Source organism: Anas acuta, chromosome 3, assembly GCF_963932015.1.
Source record: "Anas acuta chromosome 3, bAnaAcu1.1, whole genome shotgun sequence".
NCBI lineage: Eukaryota > Metazoa > Chordata > Aves > Anseriformes > Anatidae > Anas > Anas acuta.
The window spans coordinates 71,425,291-71,447,587 of NC_088981.1; the positions used below are offsets into that span (position 1 = coordinate 71,425,291).

Consider the following 22,297-nt stretch of genomic DNA (forward strand, 5'->3'; position numbering starts at 1 on the left):
CTCCCCCCCCCAAGCTCCCCAGCACCCCAATGGGGCCAGGCCCAGCACTTGACCTCTGCTACGCTCCTGACCAATACACCAACCAACCCTAGACCTCCCCGCCATAAGGAGCGGTGCTAATGCCGTCGGGCGAGGAGCTGCCCCTCACAGTTCCCCGTTATTTTTGTTCTATCTCCCTAAAAACCCCCTCTTTGGCTTAAACCCCACAGCCCGCGGGCGGGCCCGAGAAACTAAGCTCTGCCAGCCGCAGGGGACGCCGGGACTTGTAGTTCGGAAGGCGGGCGCAGCCACAGGGGGGCGCGGCGCGAGGACTACAACTCCCAGGCTGCCTCGCGCGCGGGCGGCGGGTGCATCCGCCGGCGGCGGCGTGGGTGCGCGTTGCCGGGCAGGGGCGAGAAGAGAGGCGGGCGGGCGGCAAAGAAGGCGGGCGGCCGTAGGGGGGGGGGGGAGGAAGAAAAGGGAGGCCGGGGGGGGCGGCCATGGCCGAGACGATCGCGGACACCCGTCGGCTGATCAGCAAGCCGCAGAACCTGAACGACGCCTACGGGCCGCCCAGCAACTTCCTGGAGATCGACGTGGGCAACCCGCAGACCGTGGGGGTGGGCCGCGGCCGCTTCACCACCTACGAGATCCGCGTCAAGGTGAGGGGGGGGGGTCCGTGTGGGAGCCCCCAGCTGGGGCTGGGCTGGGTTAAAAAGCACAAAACTAAGGGTAGAGCCAGCCAAATGGTGTTATGTGAACAAGCTGCTGTTGTTGGGACCCTCGCTGTGCGCTGAGCAGCAAGCAGGGTGTAGCTCTTGGCTTGGTATTTGTGTCCTGAATCCCTGCTGCCTTGGGCTTCCACGCGTCTGGGTGTTTGCAGCTGCGGGAGCCCAGAGAGGTGATGGAAAATAAGGGCCGTAGCGTTGGTGTGTCCTTGAGAATGAAGTGGAGCTTGCTGGGATTTAAAAAAAAAAAAAAAGTAATTCCAACTGACGTCCTTCAGGGGAAATGAAAACAAAACCAGATCTCTGGGCTGCAGGTGGGCTCAGACTGTCCGGTTTGGGGTAGAAAATCCTGGGTTGCTGTCCTGGTGAAGATCTAGGAGTGACCTTAACAAACACGTTAATGATACCGTGACCTTCCTCTGTGTTTCTTCCTAATCAGCTTGCTGTATAAACACTGCTTCCCCTGCCTGCCTTGCGTGCAGCATTGCCTCCTGTCGCACACCGTGGCTCTCCTTGCAGTTGTGCACCGCTGTGTGCAGTGCCTGCACGATCTGTGTGCTCGCAGGTATCACGAACTGTAGCAGTGGGTTTTGCTTCTGTATGCTGGAAGGCTACAGAGCAGGTACTGCACACCATGAATGATGTTTGCTGCCTGAATTGGCGTCAATTATTTGCTTCTCAGCAGAACACAGGCCATATGTCTAAAGGGCAAATGTCAGCATGGGAGAAGAGCTGGAACTGAAGTTACTCCAGCGTTGCCTCTTCTAAAAGGCAGGTCTTGTAGCACAACTTACTTGTTCAAGCGTGACAAGACAGGAGCCACCAACTAATCTCTGTGGTTTCACAGCTAGTCGTGGTCACAGAAAATAGCTGCTGGTGTTCCCAGCTTCCCCAGCTATGCTGGTAATGGCAGCAGAACAAATCTGACCAGATGGATTGACTCTACCTGTGCCGTATCTGGAAAGCTTGGGTTTAGGTCAACGCTAAAACGTCAGGTAGTACAGAAACAGATTCAACTCCTGACAAATTCAGGTAAAAGCCAGTGGGCAGCCTTGTGTCATGCCTGGAGATCACGTAGAGACAGAAATGCTGTCACAGAAGACACAGATTTGAGTTTGCATTGAAGCAACTAGGCTTGTACCAGTGTCATGGTGCTTCTGAACTTGGTTCAAAAGTCATTCCATCTTTATTGCTTTGTCCACATCTCAAAGTTTAACTTCTCTTAGGAAGGCTGAGCTTGCAAGCAAACTCTCAAACTGATGTGTGATAACTAATGTCTTGCTAAAGGTACTTGTGTAAAGCACTGCGACATTTCCCAAAAGCTTTCCAGCAAGGCTGCAGCTGAAGCTTACCAGCTGCTTGGAAGGCAACAAGGGGAGCAGCCTCATGCTGGAGGTCTTGGGTCACTCTGCTCTTCAACCTCAGGCTTGAAGAGAGCCTAATGGGGAGCCTAAATGTCTTGAGTAGGCTGCTGAGCTGCATGATACAGCAGAAGCAGGTCAGCTGTGTTTCAGTACTGAGGAAAGGTTTTTCTCAGTAGCCTGCACAAAGACACATGCTATATTGTAAATGTGTTGTACTTTGACAACTCTCCCATGTGTGCTGCCAATAAATGCCTATGCAGTGGCTCCAGTGGGGCAGCTTACTTCGCAGGCGGTCACTTGCCAGATTCTTTTATTTTTTTTTAATTTATTTTAAAGATTTGTTCACATAGCTATTGAAAACCTCCAGCAAAAGCTGCTGGGTGTGGCTTCAGCTTGACAGTAAGAAGCAAACGTCTTGTTTGGGACTGGTAAACAATGGAAAACACCGTCCTGTTGTTTAAGTGTGGTGCTAAAATAGTAAATCTGAGTAGGTCATGTTCTTCACGGCAAGCAGTGAGCTTGCACCATTTGAATGTATCTTTTGTGTGAAGGTTTAGGGTGTGCTGAAGAGGAGAACAATGCAGTTAGGGCATAAAGCTCAAAGTGTGTCTTCTAGACAAACAAAACTCAATGAAGGAGTCATCTAAAGGCATCTAGATGGTCACCATGTGGTGCTTGTGCAATGATTAAGACTGATAAAAGCAGATTGTCTGCTGAAGTAACATAGCAAAGTAGTTCCCTGCCCTTACCTCTAAAGGAAAAAACGTGAACTAACAGTTATGGACTGTAGTCTAGTCCTTCCTTCTGAATGCCAGGAAACAAAAGTAGAACAAGCAGCAGCTGTTACATTGCCATCTTAGAGCACACCTGCAGATATTACCAGACCTGTACCTCAGTTGAGAGCGATGATATTCCTGGTAAGTGGGTCAGCAGGGCTCTGTGCAGGAGCTTCAGTTGCTAAATCCTTTAAGGAGGCAAGGCTTAAGCTGTAGAGGCCAGCAATTGGTGACACCACAGAACCATACACCCACTGTAAAAGCAGTGCCACAGGAGATGAGGACACTGGTGAGTGTTGGCAAAGCAGAGAGATTACCTAGGGGCTTTCTCCATTTGTTAAATTTATCCATTTATGATTGGTGAGAACTTGTAGAGAAGTCGCTAACACTCAAGCTGACAGCACTAAAATAAAGCATCTAGAAGAGCTACTAATCCAAATAGCTGAATTCCATCGGTTAAAGTGAGGTCAAATAAAAAGCCTTTTGATTCCTTCATTCTGATCACTGCTATCGAATCGCCTCTAATCAGTGTGCTTAAACTCAGCACCAAGGGCACACCTCAGCTTCGTGGGGTTACACAGTTCAGTGGCTTGTCTTGTGTCGAAACCTAACGCCTTGCTGTTGTGCTTCCAGACGTGCAGTGCGTTTTTTGGGTGGAACCCATGCTCTGTGAGGCAGCGGTCGGCTCTCCTGTACGCTCTGCAGAAAGGCTTTTTGGGGACCTGCAGGGTACGTGGCTCTGGGGGCCTGATGTGGGGAAGGAAGTGAGCGCAGGCTGTGCAGTGCACGCAGCGTTAAGAATAGTATCGGGCTCAAAGGATTGGGGAAGTCAATCAAAGTCCTGCTAAACTTCAGCTACTTTTAAAAGCCTGTTCTCCTCTCTTTTTTTTCAGGACCTAGCTGCTCCATACAGCATTTGCATTTCAGCGTACTGATAGTAGCTCTGTGATCAAATCAATCCAGAGCAAGATGCTTAATGAGCTTCGAGTATAACTGGCTCAGAAAGCACTTGTCTTATGCCTGGTGCTCTTGAGCTGGTGAGTGTGTCTCTGTCATGCTTTGTCCTGGAGCAGTAACAAACTTTCTGCCCTTGTCTTCAGCAGGGGTTAAAGTTGTAAACTTCTCCTGCCAGGAGGAGAATCCCCTGATGGTGCACACAGTTCACTTCGGCGTTGTTGAGTTTTGCAGTCTGTGGAGCTTGTGGCAGAGTAATGACTAAACCCTGACTCAGGGTGGCTATGGCGAGGGATGCACCATCAGCAGGAATCCTCTGTAGTGCTGCAGATCTTGCATCACACCGCAAGGCTGTTCTGACTGCAGCTAATTATTCTCTTAGTGCACTACTCTGGGTGCTTGTGGCTGTTCAGAGTCCTCTTCAAAGAACAAAGATGCAGCGGTTCAGGTGACTTTCTGTTCTGCAGGTACTGCATCTGTGCAAACAAACTGCTCCCTTAGTTCAGAACGGTATCTGACAGGCTTGCAGATTCCCAGGATGCTAACTAGGGAGAGCAAGAACTGGCACCTCTTGGATGAAACAAACTCCTAAAGCAGGGCAAGTAGATCCACAACTCTATTCCATCTATTAGCTCTGAGTGGCTGATTTTTCTGTACAGGTTTTCTTGTTTAAACCAGACTCGGGAACCTAGTCTGAAGGTACTGAACCAGCTTGGTGTTGATGTCTGTTACTGTGTAAATAAAATAACCAAGTCTGTGAATAGCACTTCTTATTAGTATATTAGTTTAACGGGTGACTCGGGCTCCTTTTTCTTTCTGCTGGTATAATGCAGGCCTTGATTGTCATGTATTAAGAGTGCACTCTGGTGCAGTGCTGAACAGCCCAAATCAAACACAACAATGGCTGATCTTTGTGGGACAAATGGCTGTGATCCAGGTAGGCATGTGATGCCAGAGGGCTTTTTTTTTGATACATCTTTATTTTTAGCTGGCTTGCCAAAAAAGTGTCAGCTTGAACTTTAGAGCAGTCAGGGGTCTCCTGTTTTTCATCTGGCGAAATAAATAATACAGAGCAGACTTATGAGCTTTGAACTGTAGAGAAAGTACTTTCCTGGAAGTTTTTTTTTCCACTTGGTACTGCAGTGCCTGTTGTTCTGCTGAAAGCTGTTTCAGCAAGTACCTAATCCCAACGCCACGTGAAGCTACAGCACTCGGTCTGAAGTTGCTGCTGCAACTTTCTGATGAGAGAAGGATGGAGAAGCCCTAATCTTCTGGTCTTGACATTATTTGTTGGAAATCCAGGCAATATTTCTTATAAAAACAAATATTACAAACAGGACAGCCCCATGAGCAAGTACTTCCAGTGACTTTTTCTTGAGAACCCAGCTCACAACTCTTATCATGGGAGGATCTGACGCTCACAGCAGCAGCTTGTTGGCTTCATGACCAATCTTGAAAGTAGAACCATAAATGCATAGCGGCTTTGCTCTGAAATTCAGGGAAAATGAAGCTGGATGTTGTGGTTTTCAGCCACTTGTGTCTGCAAATAAAGTTTCAGGGAGTCTTTGCATGGGCCTAAATTGCAGCACCCCCTAAGGGTGATAAATTACTGAGCAGGAGCTTTTCTGTAGCTGTTAGGTGGACACTTAAGGATGTGAGTATTCCTTCTGGAGCCAAAAAAATGTGAGTATTACTTAAGTAGCCAAAAAAATCTCCTGGTAACAGGTATGGGAGGAGGTCTATTATCTGTTTCTTGTATCTCTACATTTACATAATCAGACTAGACAGTCTGTAGCTCACAAAGCACTTAAACTTCTGTAATAAAAACCATCAAGAGCACCAATTCACTGTGCTTTTTTCTTTCCCGTTTGGCCATAATTGATAGTTGTGAGTTAATGGTGCTAAAACAACTGAATATTCAGTCATTCTCACTGAGAAATAAATCACTTGGCCTTACAGTAGGCCAAACCCGAGCATAGGGCGGTTTTACTTGGCAATTGTGTAAAAGTAAAGGGACTGTCAAAAGGAATAAAAGGAATGCTTGATATTTCAGAGGAGGCTTGCAAACCCTGAAATAACTACCTGGATTTGCTAATTCTGGCTGGCTGGTGTACAAGCCTTTGCCTGAATTAGTTTGTTTTAAAGTGGGCTGCTGTTTATAGCCTTGGCTTCTGAGCATGCAACCTCCAGAATAAGAAATCACTAAGCAACCTGTTTTTCTCATCTAATCTTAGGGCTTATCCTGCCTTGAGCCTTTTGACTGGGGCACGCTGTAGTTCAGTTGTCCAGAACCAGCTTTGCAATTACTTCTTGCAATTACCTGGTTGCATTACTTTTAGGATTTTACTGTTTTAGCCTTCAGGTTGGAAGCCATCCTAGGTCTGTGTCTCAGTGCTGTGGAGTGAGAAGCTCTGCGGAGCTTGATACAGCTTAAGTCAGCATTGTTCTTAAAATCTGAGCTCATAAATATGGTCAGGTTTCTTTCAGTATCTTACTTTTTTTTTTTTTTTTTTTTCCTGCATTCAGGGTACCTACAGTAGACCTGGACTCCAAGTGGAAATAAGGGAAGGTTGTAGAAATTTTGATCAAACAACTGATTTTTAGAAAACACATTAAAAACCTTATATATTCCATTTGAAGTACACAGCAGAAACCTAAACTTGTACTGACTGAAGCCTGGAGCACGCTCGCTTTTGTTTTTGCTTTATATAATTCTAGGAAGTGAGGAGGTAGCTGCTTATTCCAAGTCTGGAAGGAAACGAACCACGGGCAAGGTGTCTGCAATAACAGTGGGCTGCTGGAGAGTTGTTTTGCTGTACCAGAGGACAGCAGGCTCTTGCGTGAGGAAAACCATAATATCTTTTTCTCCTCACTGAATGCTCCTTGCTGTAGGGCCCCGGAGCTCCCACTGGCAGGCTGTAAATGTAAGCAAAGGGTGCAGTCCCTCGACAAAGATTGCAGCTCGTATGGAGAGGTGGTAAGAAGCTGGAATCTAGCTTCTGAGAGTCAAGGCCGCAAACTCCTATCAGAAGTGAGCTGAGTGCTTTCTTTCACTCTATTTTAATGGAAATAGAGTTGTATCAAGGCTACCACAACCTACTTGAAAAGACAACATCAAAGTAGGTGCTATGGCAACAGCGCAGCTTTATTCTCAGTCTCTTAAAAGTGGGAGACACGGGCAATGCGGTGCTGCTGCTTAGCGGTGCATTGGCAGATGAGGAAATTAAGCAAATTTGCCTCCACCTGACCTGGATGGCTGCAGCTGGGGAGTTTTGGGAGTTGTTGGGGTGATCTGTGGTCAACCAAGCTGCTGTCTTGAACTGTCATCTGTTTCTGAGGCGAATTGGGAACCTCCTGAGCTTTGGAGTTGGGCTTGTAGTTTGAATGTTACAGTAACGTAAATGTAGGTTTTGCCCTAAAATCTCTTTGGAGGCAGCTACTGCTTCCTGCTACTGGTTTAAATGCTAGCCAAATGACTTGATTCTTGAAACTTGCTTGGCATCTGAGTGGGTAAACGCAGGAGTGACTTAGGGGTTGGGGTGTCATCTTTGGTTCTTTAACTAGGTAAGTTAAAGTCATCTTGGTTAGTCCTGACCAGTGACCTGCCCGTCTAACACCTCAGGTAACACACAGTCCTTTCCGATTTAGGACTTGCATTCAAGCTAAGAGGCGTGACTTCAGACTAGGAAGTCGTCGACAATGTTTTTGATTAAAAGGAGATTAATTATTACGCTGTGGAAGTCATAATTGCTACAGTGATTATGCTGAATGAACTCTGATCCGGGGCTGTGCCAAGCAGGATCATGAGCTTCATGACGGGCTTGCAGATCAGCAGGCCAGAAAATTGAGGATAATGCTGAATGAGCATGAGGGAAGGTGTGTAAAAAATGAGACTCGCCTGAAATTTTGTGCCTCATGGGCATCTCTGTTCCAGCAGGCAAACCCAGAGCTAACACCGTGTTCAGAATAGCCACTGGCTCCTCGGTGACTAAACAAGAATAACTCAACCCAGAGCTGTAAAGGTGCTGCGTGGTCCTGATGCTGACACCACAGCAGGAATTGGGAGTTTCTGGTGGCATCTCAGTGCTGTCTTCTACAAAATTCAGCATGCTTCAGCTGCTGTCTGGCTTGTTTATTGGAAATCTGTGTGGTAAATAGAGGTAGGGCATGCAGAAACCCTTCCTCACCAAAGAAAGTCTTCTCAAGCAGGGTAATTATCTTGCAGTGGACAAGGGACGTACAGTAATTTCAGGTGTGGCTGTATCCTGAGTTAAAAATAGGTACTTAAAATGTAAACAGATAATCCTGCTAAGCAATATAGAACAACTCCACTAAGAGCTGCATACCTGAAGGGCGCTGCTGTATCAGTACTAACTCCTAGAGGAAAGAGAGCTGCTGCAATTTGAGCTTTAAGGAACATGGGGTTAAGAAATCGATCCCAACAGATAACTTCTGAACTCGTATCCAGACCAAAGGACAAATGATCAAAACTGGAGAAGCTTTTCTTTTTTTTTTTTTTTTTAACCTTAGAGGGAAAACAAGTCCCTTAACCATCCTTTTCTCCTTGCTGGCCTAGCATGTCGAAAGTTCAAAAGGGAATGCAGAAGGTAAAATGAGCTCCATTGGCACTTCTACCCCCACATTGTACCTGTAAGCCTGCTAGGTTGTTTAGAGATTAACTTTGTGGACCTCATGCCCAGAAGCATGAAAAGAGTTCCCGAAGACCTGGGAACTGGTGCTCTTTATCTGCTTTTATTCAGTTGTAATCCCTCTTGTAAGTAACTCGAGAGGAGAAGGGAATATTTCCCGCAGGTGAGAGCCTGCGTGTTAAATATTGTGAAGGACTTTGTCTGAGACGCTGACAAAGAGTAGATGTTGTAATGTGGAAGGCTGAACTTTTGGTGAAAAAGCCAACAGCTGAAATTGGAGAAAAATAATCCACTGCTTCACTTCTGGGAATCTCCTTCATGCACTCCTGGAGACCTAGCCCTATTCACTCTTGAGTAGAGTATGCTTATCCTCAAGATGAGTGTTTATAAAGCCTTACTTCTGACATAATAGTCCTAAGTGCAATTTTATTATGAGTCACTCGTACAATGAGCAGTGTTTACGTGGCAAGGAGAACCCAAATACTTTTAAACATTTAGCAATATATGAGATCTCATAACAAAATAGTTTTATGCTTCCCCTGTAAACCGTGGGCTAAATAGTACGATGTGCAAGCACCCGGCTAACCTTGCAAGTATTTTTGAACTGTGACAGCCAAAAGCATGTTATTGACAGGCAGGAATACAATGGCCTATAGTCACAGGCCTGCTAGTGCAGGGAAGTGACTTGGCAATCGAACCCATCTTGAGCAGCCAAAACCGTCACTTGATAGCTTAAGCACAGCAGCCTACAAATGATATAATTCCAGGATATTCACTCAAACTGGGTCCAGAAGCTGAGTGGGATGGCTCACAACTTCATAAAAAAAAAAAAATCTAGCTGAGAATAACTACTGTGCTTCTGCCAACAGAACTTTGTATAATGGTAGTCCAATGTGAATGTCAGGGTGCTCCTAGAAAGTCTCCCTTCAAAGAGTACAAGACAAAGTTAGTAAAGATGAACAAGACAGTAAGCTTTACTCTGTTACTGCTGGTTATATATGGCACTTATGGACCCCTGGTCTTGCTCTTACTAGGTCACAAATACTGCATAAACTTTTTTTTTGTAATACTCTAGCCAGTTTGCCATCACTATCTGAAATATAAATGTTTTTGAGGTCTTGGAGCTTTCCTTTCCAGGAATATCATCAGAGGAGGGCTCTCTCCATGTCTACTCATGATGTGCAAGTTACCAGAATACTGTGCAGATGAAAGGCTCACGGTTAAGCAGTTTGAGACCCAGCTTATTTACACAGGGTTTATCAGTATTCCTGCATCAAGCGATTCTCAATTCCGTTGTGTTGTTGCTGAAGTGGGGTTAAGTTGTAACATAATGTCTTGTTTCTTGCTCCGAGAAACTGTCCCAAGTTTTCTCATCTAATCAGTTGGTTATGTTTTGATTTCAGACAAATCTCCCTATCTTCAAATTGAAAGAATCTACAGTCAGAAGAAGGTACAGCGACTTTGAATGGCTAAGGAATGAACTAGAAAGAGAAAGCAAGGTGGGTAAACTGAAAGGTAGATGAAGTCTTTGTATAGACATGCAAGCAGTACTGATACTGAAATGTTATTTGTATGTTACAAAGCATATGTATCATACCAAGCAGCTGTTGCAGTTGAAAAACTTCAGAGTTAAAATAGTGTCAGCCTTTCAGCAAGCCTTAAATATACAGTGCTAGAGGCTGTTTAATGGTTTTGAGTTAATTCAGAGTTGAACAACTTGAATTCCAGAGCACCTGGTTGGAGTACCTCTTCTATGAAGAAAAGCTGAGAGCTGAGGATGTTCAGCCTGAAGAAAAGGCTCCAGGGGGACCTCACTGCAGCTTTCCAACTCTTTAAGAGGGCTTATGCAAAAGATGCAGAGCAGCTTCTGCTTGGATGGACAATGACAGGACAAGGGGGAATGGTTTTAAACTAAAAGAGGGGAGATTAAATTAGATGTTAAGAAATTGTTCGCTTAGAGGGTGGTGAGGCGCTAGAACAGGTTGCCCAGAGAAGATCCCTTCTAACCTAAGCCATCCTATGAATTCAGTTTACCAGTGTGGGCAGATACTGTTCTTATCTGGTCAAGTTTTCTTACTTCACTAGGGATCTGAATGATGAGTTGGATCCTCTAAGAGGAAGATATGCCACAGGAATTGTATAAGCTTGCTTTCAGGCTGCACTTAAGGATGCTTTTCTAAATGTTTCAGGTTGTGGTACCACCTCTACCAGGGAAAGCTCTTCTTCGTCAGCTCCCCTTCCGAGGAGATGATGGCATATTTGACGATTCCTTTATAGAGGAAAGGAAACAGGCTCTTGAGCAATTCATAAACAAGTAAGTATTGGGTCTGGTTATGTGGAGACAAACCCAGAACAGAGCTCTGTAAAATGGAATTAGAGCTGCCAAGCCTCCAGCTATGGTAGCTGCACTAGGTTCAGAACAATGGAACTTTAACATAATCCCACAATAGGACACACTTAACATTGCTCATCCCGTGTTTGGTTTGGATATCTTAATGCTTACCTGAACAGCTGAAATGAATGTTAGTGTTGTAGTTAATTTATGCAAATTACTACTAAAATTATAGCATTCAAAATAGTTCTACTTCTCACTTCTGAAAAGGTATCCTCCACTGGGTGAACAATGAAGCTTACAATGGGCGTGCAGCAGTTTACTTTGATTGCAGATGCGAGGTATTATCAGGTTGTATAATGATGCACATTTTCTGTAATCATCATAAGAATCGTTCCGAAGATGTAGAAACACTACTTGAGGTATGCGTGTGTGTAGTTTGTCACAGACACTTTGGGCTTTGTCATTGACTTGCAGAAGGTGAGCAGACGTAATAGTAACAAAGATTTGTTTCTTGCTCTGCCACCTGACACTACTAACCACTCTCCAAATAAGTGCCCCAAGCAGCTATTTTCATCTCACAAAGTGGATCCAAACAGAGGGTTAGAAGCAATGCTGTCACTACGTAGTTCCTCTAGCCTCCAGAGCCAACACTGTTTATACCAACTGGATTCTGGACTTTTCCCATGACAGAGGATGAGCCAGAACTCCATCATTTATAGTTGGTTATAGCCAGTTATGGTTAGTCAGTTCAGGCCTGTGGGTTGGGGAGTGATGAGTTCACAGAAAACTAGTGCAAGTAAGCACAAGTGTGGTTATATTATTAAATCTTCACATAGCTCCTTGCTAGTTCAGTTCTAAAGGTATTGTTAATGCTTCTGAGCAGATCAAATAGGGTAACTGAAGCATTTTCAAGACAGGTGGAATGAATTCCCAGTGCATCAAGTTCTACAACACATTAATGCAGATATGCTTTTGTAGTAAGATGCGGTGTGTTTTGAAGGCTGTATGACTAAGACAGTCATTACTGTAAAATACAACTCTATATCCATGCAGGCTTGGGACTGTACAGTTTGCAGGAAATGTACTTACTGGCACTGAGTCCAGCAATATGTACGGGAGGAAGGATGTTTACATTCCAAAGCAGCTAATACTGAAAATATCAGCAACAGGAGCATCTGAAAAACATCTCAGTACTGCTAATGGAAATGAAGTGATGAATTTGCTGGTATCAGCTTGAGTCTTAGAGCAAGTAATACACTGATCTTGTGACAGTGTGAAACTTCTTGGTCAACTTTGTCTCCTTTGAAAGACAGAAGTAGGCTGTTAATGTAGTTACCGATGTGGCAGACCTGAGTACATCTGGACCGGGACTCTTCAGGCAGATCTCAGCTGTACAAGCTCATCAGTTTATTCTAATGGCATGGGCTACCTGAGCAAATATTACCAATTCAAGTTTTAACCATGTAGTTTTAAAGCTTATACCAAGTACTATGGGTATTAGTGAGCTTGCATTATACAAAACACTCACTAGAGTATTCAGTGCTGCATTCTCAAAGCTGGTCTTCATTCAGAGCTAGAGGAAAGTCCTTCAGATAACTGATACCACTATCCAGAGAAGATCCTGGTGCACCAATGCCAGTTCTCAATATTCAGGAATGCTGAGATGAGGATGCTTCGGAATGCTTGTTGAGACATTGTCCCTCTAGATGTAGCATCTAGGCAACTAAATCACAGCAGTGCAGCTTACTTGTCAGCTCTCTCGGGCCAGCCTGCTGGCCAAGACTGTTAATATTACAGTGCCATTTGCAGGGGAGGCTATGCCAAAAAAAGTCTGCCTGAACCTGATGTAGGGATACATGAGAACTTAGGAAGTGTGGTCACCTTAGTGAAGAATACTGAGGAGAAGCCGATCCAAAATGAGGTACTCATGTGAAACCAAGAGCTGGATCTGAGATCAGATCTAGTGGAGCAATTCAGCCACCGATTTGCAAGCTTTCTGAACAGGGAAAGGAAATCCGCTGCTGCCTTTTCTTGTCCTGTCTGTCTTGTACTACAAGGAAAGCAAGTGGAGCGGAGTGGGAGTAAAAAATTCAAACTGCCTACTCCAGGCTGTCTTGTGAACTGATGTTTTTAGACTGCTGCTCATTTACTTGAACCTATCAAGGTTGATAGGATTTATGACTGTGCTTGAAATACTTCGTCAGGGCTGAGTAGGAGAGCTATGCTTCCTCGGTAAAGGATGCCCTCAGTGACAAGTGGTGACAAGTTGATCCTCCTAGGGTGAGGTAAGCGCTAATAGATGGAGATATGGAGGAGATGCACAGAAGTGCTTGAAAGTACTGATACTGAGCCCCTGGAGTTGGCTCTGTGTTACACTTACTCCTAAGCTTCCTCTTAGAGCAGATGTGTTCTGGCAGGTTTAGAAGTCATAAGGTTGATAAAGGCTGTCCTGGGGAGGAAAGGGGTGGTGGTATATTGGGGGACTTTCTCCCTTTAAAGGGAGAGGCCTGTATTAACTGAACTGATGCAGCTCTTTACAGATCACTTCTGGGTTTGCATATCTATAAGTGATCAGCTTCCTGGGATTCTGGTTCTCTTCAATTCTTGTATACACAGAGGGCTATGAGGTATCTTAAGGGGTTAAATGCTAAACCTTGTGGTTTTCTTCCAAGCTTGGGAACATCTAATTCAGTTTACGCTCCTTTACTGATAAAAGATAGTGGCTCAGTGTAGTCTGTCTGGAACAAAAATAAATCTGTGGTAGAGGTGCTGTTCTCTTCTGGAGCAGACAAGCTTGCTTTCCCCCATGTTTCATATCTAAAGGCATCATCTATTAACAGAATAGTCATATCTAGTACCCTTCAGTTGATCATCGATGCTGCTTGTGCATGTTGGGAATAGTAACACCGTGATAAGTCACTTTTAAATCATGTCAGGGCCTTCACAAGACCTTCACACCCCCTGGTGGAATAACTCCTTCACTCTGCTTGGGCTAACAAAACTGAACTAGACCGAGAATTGGTGGGTTAAGCTGCCTTTAGAGAGGTGTTCTGTGTCAAAGGCATGAAGGCCAATAAAATTGCCTTGGCTTAACTCTAGATTTCCTAATGCTAGGATGATTGCTTTGATAGCCCCCTCAACTGCAGCTAACAGATTCATTTGTGATCAGAAGCGATTCAGAGTTCTTATGGACTGATTTAACACAGGGGAGAACGTCGAGTCTTTCTGCCAGACATCATTCTAGTCACCAACAGTAAACTGGAAGTGGATCACTGCCTAGGTGCAGACCCATAGGTTATTGGTATAAAAACCTTGCTCCGCTGGCAAGCTGCAAGCAGACTCAACTTGTTAACACTAACACTTTTTTTTTGTCTCCCCCTCTAGGGTTGCGGGCCATCCACTGGCACAGAATGAGCGCTGTCTGCACATGTTCTTACAAGATGAAGTAATAGACAAAAACTACACACCATCCAAAATAAGACATACTTGAGCTCTTGAAAGAATCCTTCCAAACATTAGTGGTTCTTATGCTTGGTTTTAAAAGGTTATAGTTTGTCTTAGCATGCAGAGGATAACCAGACACGAAGTCTCCACTAACATCCGTGCACTGCTTGGTCTTTGCATATACTTTATAGCATTAAAGAATTCACTTGTATTTTAGCTAAATCCCTCTGAACCCTTGATTTAAGAGTATTATACTATGAGACCATCCACCCCTTGCAGCATCTCTCAGACCTTTCCACTCTTATTTGCAATGATTTAACAATGTTTACTGACTTGGCCTTACTTGAACTTGCACAGTTGTAGTGTCACGTGGTCACTTGTATATGACTAAACTGCTATGCTTTCTGAGGTAGTCATCTGTCTGAACTTCTGTAGAGACTGCTTTCTTTCTGATACCCTGTGTGAGAGACACTTATGCAATTGTCTTCAAGCTTGTAAAACACTTTATACCGAAGCAATGAGGGAATTATCTTTATATTCTGTAAGGAAACAAAAAATCAAATTTATATACTAAAATAACTTGTCTAAAGTTTTGAAATAAAAGTGAAAATGCACTTCACATGTTTGTCACTCCTGACCTTAAGTGTGGGGTATCTAATGATTTCTGAGGAACAGGGACTTGCCTAAACTAAGTCAACTGGTGTTTCAGCAGTGCCGTGCTGCTCTTCTGCAATGTAGTTCTGCCACTAACAGCCATCACTAAATGCTGTTTGATGCTGGCACTCACTGACAGTGTTATTCAACAAATAAAGATATTAAAGATTGCTCTGGTGTTGTGGACCCAGAGCTGCAACCCCATATGTACGTGGTTGGCAGTCAACAGCTATGTGGCTTCAATAAGTTGGGAGAAGGGTAGCCCTCTACTTGGTATGAGAAGCCTCAATCTAGCTTCAATTATTATAAGAGAATTATATCATCTTATGGAGAAAGGAATGCTGCCAATGTTCTGTAATAAATTAGAAGTCCTCTAGCTGAACATTAAAGTAGTATAAATGTCGTTGAGGATATGAAGTCATGCAAGCCTGCTATAAGCTGTAATCACAGATGACTTCCCTGGACATTAAGGGGAGGCTGTAGCGTTGTGCTTGTATGGCCACAGGTCCAATGCAGGCTGAGGACTCCTGAACTAATGTTCACGAGCAGTGTTGCTGAAGTATTCCTTCTCCCTAGATGTTTGTGTAGCTAGAGAAGCTTTTTTCAGTGATCCAAAATTTGATGAGGGAGCTCCCAGTTGAGAAACACTAACAGCAATCTGATCCAGTGTGCTGTGCTCTTCATAACAGTGCATGTTCTCAGCAACTTCACTGCATGTTGGCTTAGGCTTGGCTCTGATACTGCTTTGTCCTCTTATATATATATCTATTCCTTCCTATCACTGTGTAGACAACATGCTACCAACTTGCAAAGTTACTCGTTTCCTTTAAATAAGAGCATTAATCTCGTTTTAAACTTCCCCTATGTCATTTGTATGGAACTCTGGATGTGAAAGTGTGAACTGACAAACACTGGTGGGCCGACTGGATTATGTGTGGTATCAATGGAGCGTTCTATCTTGTGGCTGCAATAAAACAACAATTCATTTCTCAATTTATCAGCAGAGGTGATCTGGGTGCTCACAACCAAGTGCAGTCTTCTTATTTTTGGACTTTGGAGTGGGAAGGAAATACAGCGGACACCGGTGGCACAGCTCTGGGTTGCAGGTGGGCTGTGGAAGTCTTGGTCCCTGCTTCCATGGGTAGGGCTGTGGGATAGATTCAACACGGTCTTTGTTAACTATGAGGGGGGCAAAGGCTTTTCAGGAAGTTTTTGATAATACAAAATAATCAATTCTAAAACTCCCTGTGCTCGTTGAATCCCACTTAAAAGCTGAATTACTCTTGGAAAAGGGACAAGAAGGACTAAATGTGTGTGAAGTTTTATTGATTTAGGTTTAGATACATAGCAAGGTGTTCTTTTTCTTTTCTCAAATACTTTATGTGAGAAACTTGTTTCTGAAATCAAAGTAAGTGTCCTGTCGTATCCCTAAAAGACGGGCTGGGTCCTACTAGGATGAGGTAGGGGTGCGCACCCATTGCCCTGCCTGATTTGCAACCGAGTTAAAGCTCAGAAACTGAATTATCACGAGGGTGGGAAGCCACAACTGGTTTTCTGCCCTGTCCAGTTCTCTTGAGTGCAGAGCAAAAAACAGTTAAAGAGCAGTAAGTTACCAATGCAGTAAGAACTCCTCATCAAGTGTTGGTTTCTTTTTAAGACCAAATTCACCACACCCTCTGGTAAACACAATCGCAAGCACTCGGTGCTGGTTTGCATAGAAGGTGTTTCAAAGTCCTGTAGTCCGTGCTTTATCTCACCTGACTCCTAATGGTCCCGCTGATTTGGAAAGAACGCAACGTGAGACCTGTCGGACTGAGCAAGTGGAAGAGAGAGGGGGTGAAAACTTCAACCTCTAAAGCAGGAGTTTTGTGCACGGAGTCCATGGAGCTAGGATTTCACTTCTGGTCTGTGACACCAACAAAAAATGAGCCACTGATACACGCTGTACACTTCCACTTGACACTTCAACTTCAACTCTTTGCTCACTCACTGCCTTACGAACAATATGTTTTATTTTTCTTCCTGGGCCCGGGGAGTTGCTCACCCCTTTCTGTGGTTTGAAGTACAACTGGACACCTCAATAAAATTTCAGAATCTTTTTAATTGAAGCAGTGTTTTTGTACTCATCACCCATCATGAGATGCACAACCTACAGGTACTGAATCCAAATAACTCAATGCTAAAAAACAAAATAGAAGACGTATGCTAGGTTAGACATCAAATCTGTTTGGAATTATGTCCCCGAAAAGGCTCTGTCAGCTCCTTGAGAAGGAGAATGTTAGAAAGCTTGCAGTAAATGTGTTTGAAATACAGAAAACAACGTTGTAGGACATCAGATCCTTTTGCCCCAAGGCAGGATCACCTGTAGCTAAGTTATTCCCTTAAAATTTGTCTAACCTGCTCTCTAAAACCTCTGATGATGGATACTCCACAGCATCCGAGGCAACTCATTTTAGTAGAGATTATTTCTGTTCCCTTGTAAGTAGAGTGCAGTCAAAGAAACTAATCCAGAAACAAAAGGATAAGCATTAAAAGGGCAGTGGAAAGTAATTTAAATTCAATATATTTTTATTCTTTGTAAATACAATGAGTACAACTTTTTAACTTCACAAATCAGTTAATCCACTTTGTACAGGAAAAGTTTTACTCATTCTATGATAGTCCAAGTGCTGATTTTTCTCAGTGCTAGTTTCTAATAACAAATCAATTTTTGAAAAGTACAGCAGCTATCTTTAAACGTTTTTTCCTACATGTTTCATACATCAAATAAGCAGCTTATAATGTTTTTGTGTGTGAGAGGGTGTAGGCGAACAAGGCTTCAAAATTAGAACCTGGAGTTTTCTAAGAAGGCATTGGAGACTTTGGGAAATTGTTAGCATCGTATCAGTCAGCCACCTTTATTTCTTTGAAATAAAATCCCTTCCGTTGATTTCTTTAGAGTCATTTCACTTCTCTGCACATCTCATTGACAAAGAGTTTGGCCACCGTTGCCTTTGGTTTCAGCACTGTGCCAACGGGACAGCCAGCAGGTCACTGAAGCGGTCATCTCCATTGGATTTGGTTTTGCTGTTTTAGTCTTCCTTTCTTGACTCGGACTTTTTTTTCGGGGGCGTGTTTGGGTGGGTGCTTGTGTGTGTAAGAAGAAGAAGGGAAGGTCGGGGAGGAGGTGTGTAAAGCTCTTCTGTCTTGAGATGTTAACCAAACGACGTCTGGTGACGCTGCGTCAGGGATCACCAGCCCGTTTTGCAGGAAGAATGGAACTGCCGTCATAAGCTACTTTTTAATCAGTTCTGAAGGCCACTTCATGATGTATTAGAGCAGAAGCAATGTTTTGGTAACCTGGTCTTAAATGTTGCCTACCGTATTAAATCATTTTACCAACATAGGCTACTTTTAAAACAGTTCTGAAGGCCACTGCATCTCGCGTCACAACAGAAGCCAAGCTTGGTCACCCAGTTCCAAATACCGAACAAACTAAAGTACCTTCTTTCACATTTTGTCTCGGATCTGCCAGTTAAATGAGAGAATAGCGGAGTCTTTGTTAACTATGACTGGCATCTGAATTGCCTCCATCCTGTACTAACAGGAAAAGCAGCCAAATTCCAACCACTTTCACTTTTTCTGCAGAACAAAGCTTTCTCTCCATGATCTAAATCGCTCTGTTCAGAGCAGCAGAATCATATCTACTGGGGTATTTTTTGTCAATGAGTTTAAAGGCTAAACATTCCCAGGCTTATGCTTCCTGTAGGTTTTGTTAGTTGAGGCTTATTCTCCATAGATAAAAGTTCTTCTCAAACTGTCCGTCCTGATGGTTTGCTTTAAGGTAATTTATATGTCACTGGATTTGTACATATCTGAAAGCAGTCTTGTAATTGGTACATTCCCAATGGTCTTTTTGAAAAACACTTCTTCTATTGTAGATGGACTAATCGAACGTAAAGCTGGTAAAAGCAATAAAAGTTTTCCAAAACGACAGGGTTGTGTGGGGTACCTGGGAAACGGAGAGAGGAAAAAAAAAAAAGTGTTATTGAAGTTTCTAGATGTTTTTCCAAAGAAAATCTTTCACTTCGTAGAAAAATTGCACAGATGGGCGCTACCTGTGCTAAAATCCTGTTTTGTACTCACATGAGCCAGAAGGTTGACCCCAAGGCAAACTCTCCTAATGGAGGTTAGCAGAATATAGACCAAGGTCTCTGAGTTTTGATTAGCTCCTTTGTTTATCCCCTCAGAGCAGGAGCAATACAGAGGCAGGATCTGCTCTGGTTTGTCTCTCAGACAACAACTATGTTCTTGATGCAGTTCAGGGAAGAGCTTGACCTATAATAAATACCCTGTCATTTAAAGTGCAATTTAGACCTAGCTGGATTGTCATGGTAATCATTTTGCCTCCTTCTGGTTGCCTTACACGTTTAATAACAATTGACATTTAGAAAGAAAATTTTTGATTAAAGAAGCTGTGTTTTGTCCCCAGGTAATGTATTTGCGTAATAAGCTTTTCCATCCTTTCTCCCAGCTTTTGAAACCAACACGACACGGGCTATGGAGCCTAGTTGTGCTTACACTGACTTTACGTCGGTGTGATTCTCAAGCCCTGAGTTTCAGTGGTCTCCCTAAAAGAAGGAGTAGGTCACGGAGAAACATCCTGCTCCCCACGTTGGCCCTCTCTTGCGTCCTACTGAGAGTGACTCCACCGAGGTCAGGAGGCTGATACTGCTGTCACACTGGCAGGACAGTAAATTCTGCTCTCCCCAGTCCTGAACCACCCGAGCAGCTGGTGCAGGAGGTGTTAGGTGCATTCTTCTGGCCTCTCCTCCGTCCCCCGACTCCAAAATGGTCCATAGCAGGAGGCTGCTCACCTGTTCTCAGCCAGCTGTTACAGAGCGTGGATTTGCATTTCGCACAGTACATTTCACCCATTCCTGAGTTTACCTCCATATACTTCGTGGCATGTCAGCTACAACTTTTACAGCAGGTTTTAACAGTCCTGTACCCCATGGGACTCTTGTACTGGATGGGACAGGTCATCTTTTCTTCCCAAAGCAATGATTCTCATCACCCTGCTCTGTCACCAAAATGGGATTCACAAGTTGCGGGTTTTTCATTTCAGCCCGAGCACAGATTTAGGATAGCATCTCAGAAGAGCCATGTAGCTTCCTCGTGTCTCAATTCGTCTACAAAATGGGGGAAATGACATGGGGAACTAACTGTATTGGAGATCTTGGGTGAAAAGCACTTACAGTGCTGCGGGGTGAGATGTTGAGTGTCACTATTGGCATTGTTTAATAGAATAAAATGTAGAGAAAACCTGGCCTTCTGAAATGCAAAATGCTCCACAGCACTATCACTTCGCAAGGGGAGATATCTCCTTTTACCATTTTCCATTTGTCTGAATAAACCCCATCTTCCTCATTTCATCGGGAAATGCCAAATCCCAGCAGGCTGGCAGTCAATTTGTACTGGCTGTAAAAGCCTGGTCCCCACGGCAGTCAGTGGAAATGTCACTTTTGCTACAGCCAGAGCAGGATTTGGCCCCTACACCTGCAGGAAAGGCTTGAAGGAGGCGCTGCTCACCTACCTGGTGTGAATGTAGCTGTTCAGGGTGAGCTGGGCTTCGTCTTGGAGGGCGGCTATCGCGGCAGCGTTTCGGAAGCTCCTCAGCTCAGAGCCACTGTGTGTCGGCACTGGAAAGCAGATCAGTTACTTAGTTCAGCGTGGGTCAAAACAGTTCAGCTGATGCTATCTGTGAGGGCTAAGCGTTCCCATTAGTCCCCCAGCACTCCATTGTCAGCCTTTCAAAATACAGCACTGACTACTGGGATTTAATGCCAGGAAACCTGTTGGGTGATGCAGCGCTACATCTGGTTTAAAATGTCATTTTTTGCTTTAAAGTAGCAACCTCAAAGCTATCAGGACAGACTAGCAAGAGCTTATTTCTGCTTACCAGCTTTAAAAGTGACAATGCATTTGAGACAGGCAAATTCAGTAGCATCTAGCCGGAGTTGTCTAAATCTAGCCACAACCTCCTGTAAAGCCTGTATTTCTGAAATAATTTTATTCAGCTTCTGAGAATCTGTATTGTCACCGTTCATGCCTGAAAGAGAAACAGAAGCAGATGAAATAAATAATATTAAAGGCATTTGCTTTATTTTATATTGATTTCTGACAAAATCCTGTGTATCAATATCCATTCTATTGTCACACTTGTCTATCTGGTTCCATGTAAACTGACTATATTGTATGAAAGTTAATATAAAATCTTCTCTTGGATGATAACAAACACAGTAATTTGCATTTAAATGACAATGCAAGCAGTCATGAATACAACAAAACAACATTATTTGCATTTAAATATAGATTTATAAATGACAGGTATGCTCCATTGTTCAGTAGGAATTTGTTATTCTTTACATGTTGTTCTTTTTTCAGTAATGTATTTTTATGGTAATTTTTGTAACAAAGTCATTAAATTGTGCAATTCTTACCAGATACAGCCAGTAGAGTGTTAGCATCAACTGGAATGGCCCATTGTGCTATTCCTAGAACAAACAGTTCTCTCCAAGCATCTTCCAAAAGCATCAGCTGTCATACAATAGATGTACAATATAACATAGTGTATAATTTATAGATTTATAAACAATTTAAATATGTAAATTTCTGTTATTTTAAAAACTACTTTAAATGCCTGTCATGGTATTTTCCCCACAGAATGCGTTAGCTCCTCTCTTAGCTTTTTGAGAAGGTGTCTCGAAATAAGTCCGTGCATTGTAGCGAAACACGCGGTGTTGGCTCCCTGTGCACCGTGTTGGACACCAAACGGGAGCAGAAAGAGAAAGGGGAGTGACAGCTCCTGCCCCAGAGAGCTCACACATGACAGGAGTGCTTGCCTCTATTTTTTCAGCATGACTCCTATCAGCGTGGGCTCTCCTCTCCGTGGCCATGTAGCGCTGTCCTAGAGCAAGCTGGAAGGGTGCTTTCCTATTGCTCTCTAGGGACTACCTTCCTTTCCCTCCTGAAGGCAGGATTTCTGAGGAAAAGCCTGGAATTGCATCACGGGGTAGGGAGCACTGCTTTAGATCACATATGTCTGTTTAACCCCTTCCTTCCTAAGGAAATCTTCAGCTCTTTCAAGCACAGCATCTGCACACACATACATATACTCAATGCCACCTATCTTCCTGCTTTTTGCCTCAAATGACTCAGGAATTCCAGTCAATAAATGCTGTTTCCTTTCAGAAAGCCTGAGAAGCAGGGCTGGGGAAGCCATCGACAGAGGGGCAAGGGAGGAGGAACTCGAGTACAGCCACAAGCCTCATGTTTTCAGCTCTCCCTAACAGCACAAATTGCGGTCACCCAGGCAGTGGGCTCTGAACTGAGCATGCCAGCCGCAGCTAAGCTGACAGCACTGCTGGTTCTC

The 22,297-nt window shown here is 43.9% G+C and overlaps 2 protein-coding genes across 2 annotated transcripts in view; one reads left to right on the forward strand and one right to left on the reverse strand.

Annotated features, from left to right (window-relative positions):
- Positions 1-388: 388 nt before the first annotated feature.
- SNX3 (sorting nexin 3) lies at positions 389-15,880 on the forward strand. Its single transcript, XM_068677766.1, has 4 exons — positions 389-641; positions 9,854-9,949; positions 10,640-10,764; positions 14,170-15,880. Exons 1-4 carry the CDS (start codon positions 480-482, stop codon positions 14,273-14,275), a joined length of 489 nt encoding a protein of 162 aa, XP_068533867.1. The 5' UTR covers positions 389-479; the 3' UTR covers positions 14,276-15,880.
- A 2,831-nt stretch (positions 15,881-18,711) lies between these two features.
- Positions 18,712-22,297, reverse strand: part of NR2E1 (nuclear receptor subfamily 2 group E member 1) — a 28,455-nt gene continuing 24,869 nt past the window's right edge. Inside the window, 4 exon segments of the mRNA XM_068675094.1 lie at positions 18,712-18,874; positions 20,459-20,564; positions 20,825-20,974; positions 21,366-21,462. Coding sequence (XP_068531195.1) covers positions 18,712-18,874; positions 20,459-20,564; positions 20,825-20,974; positions 21,366-21,462 — 516 coding nt within the window.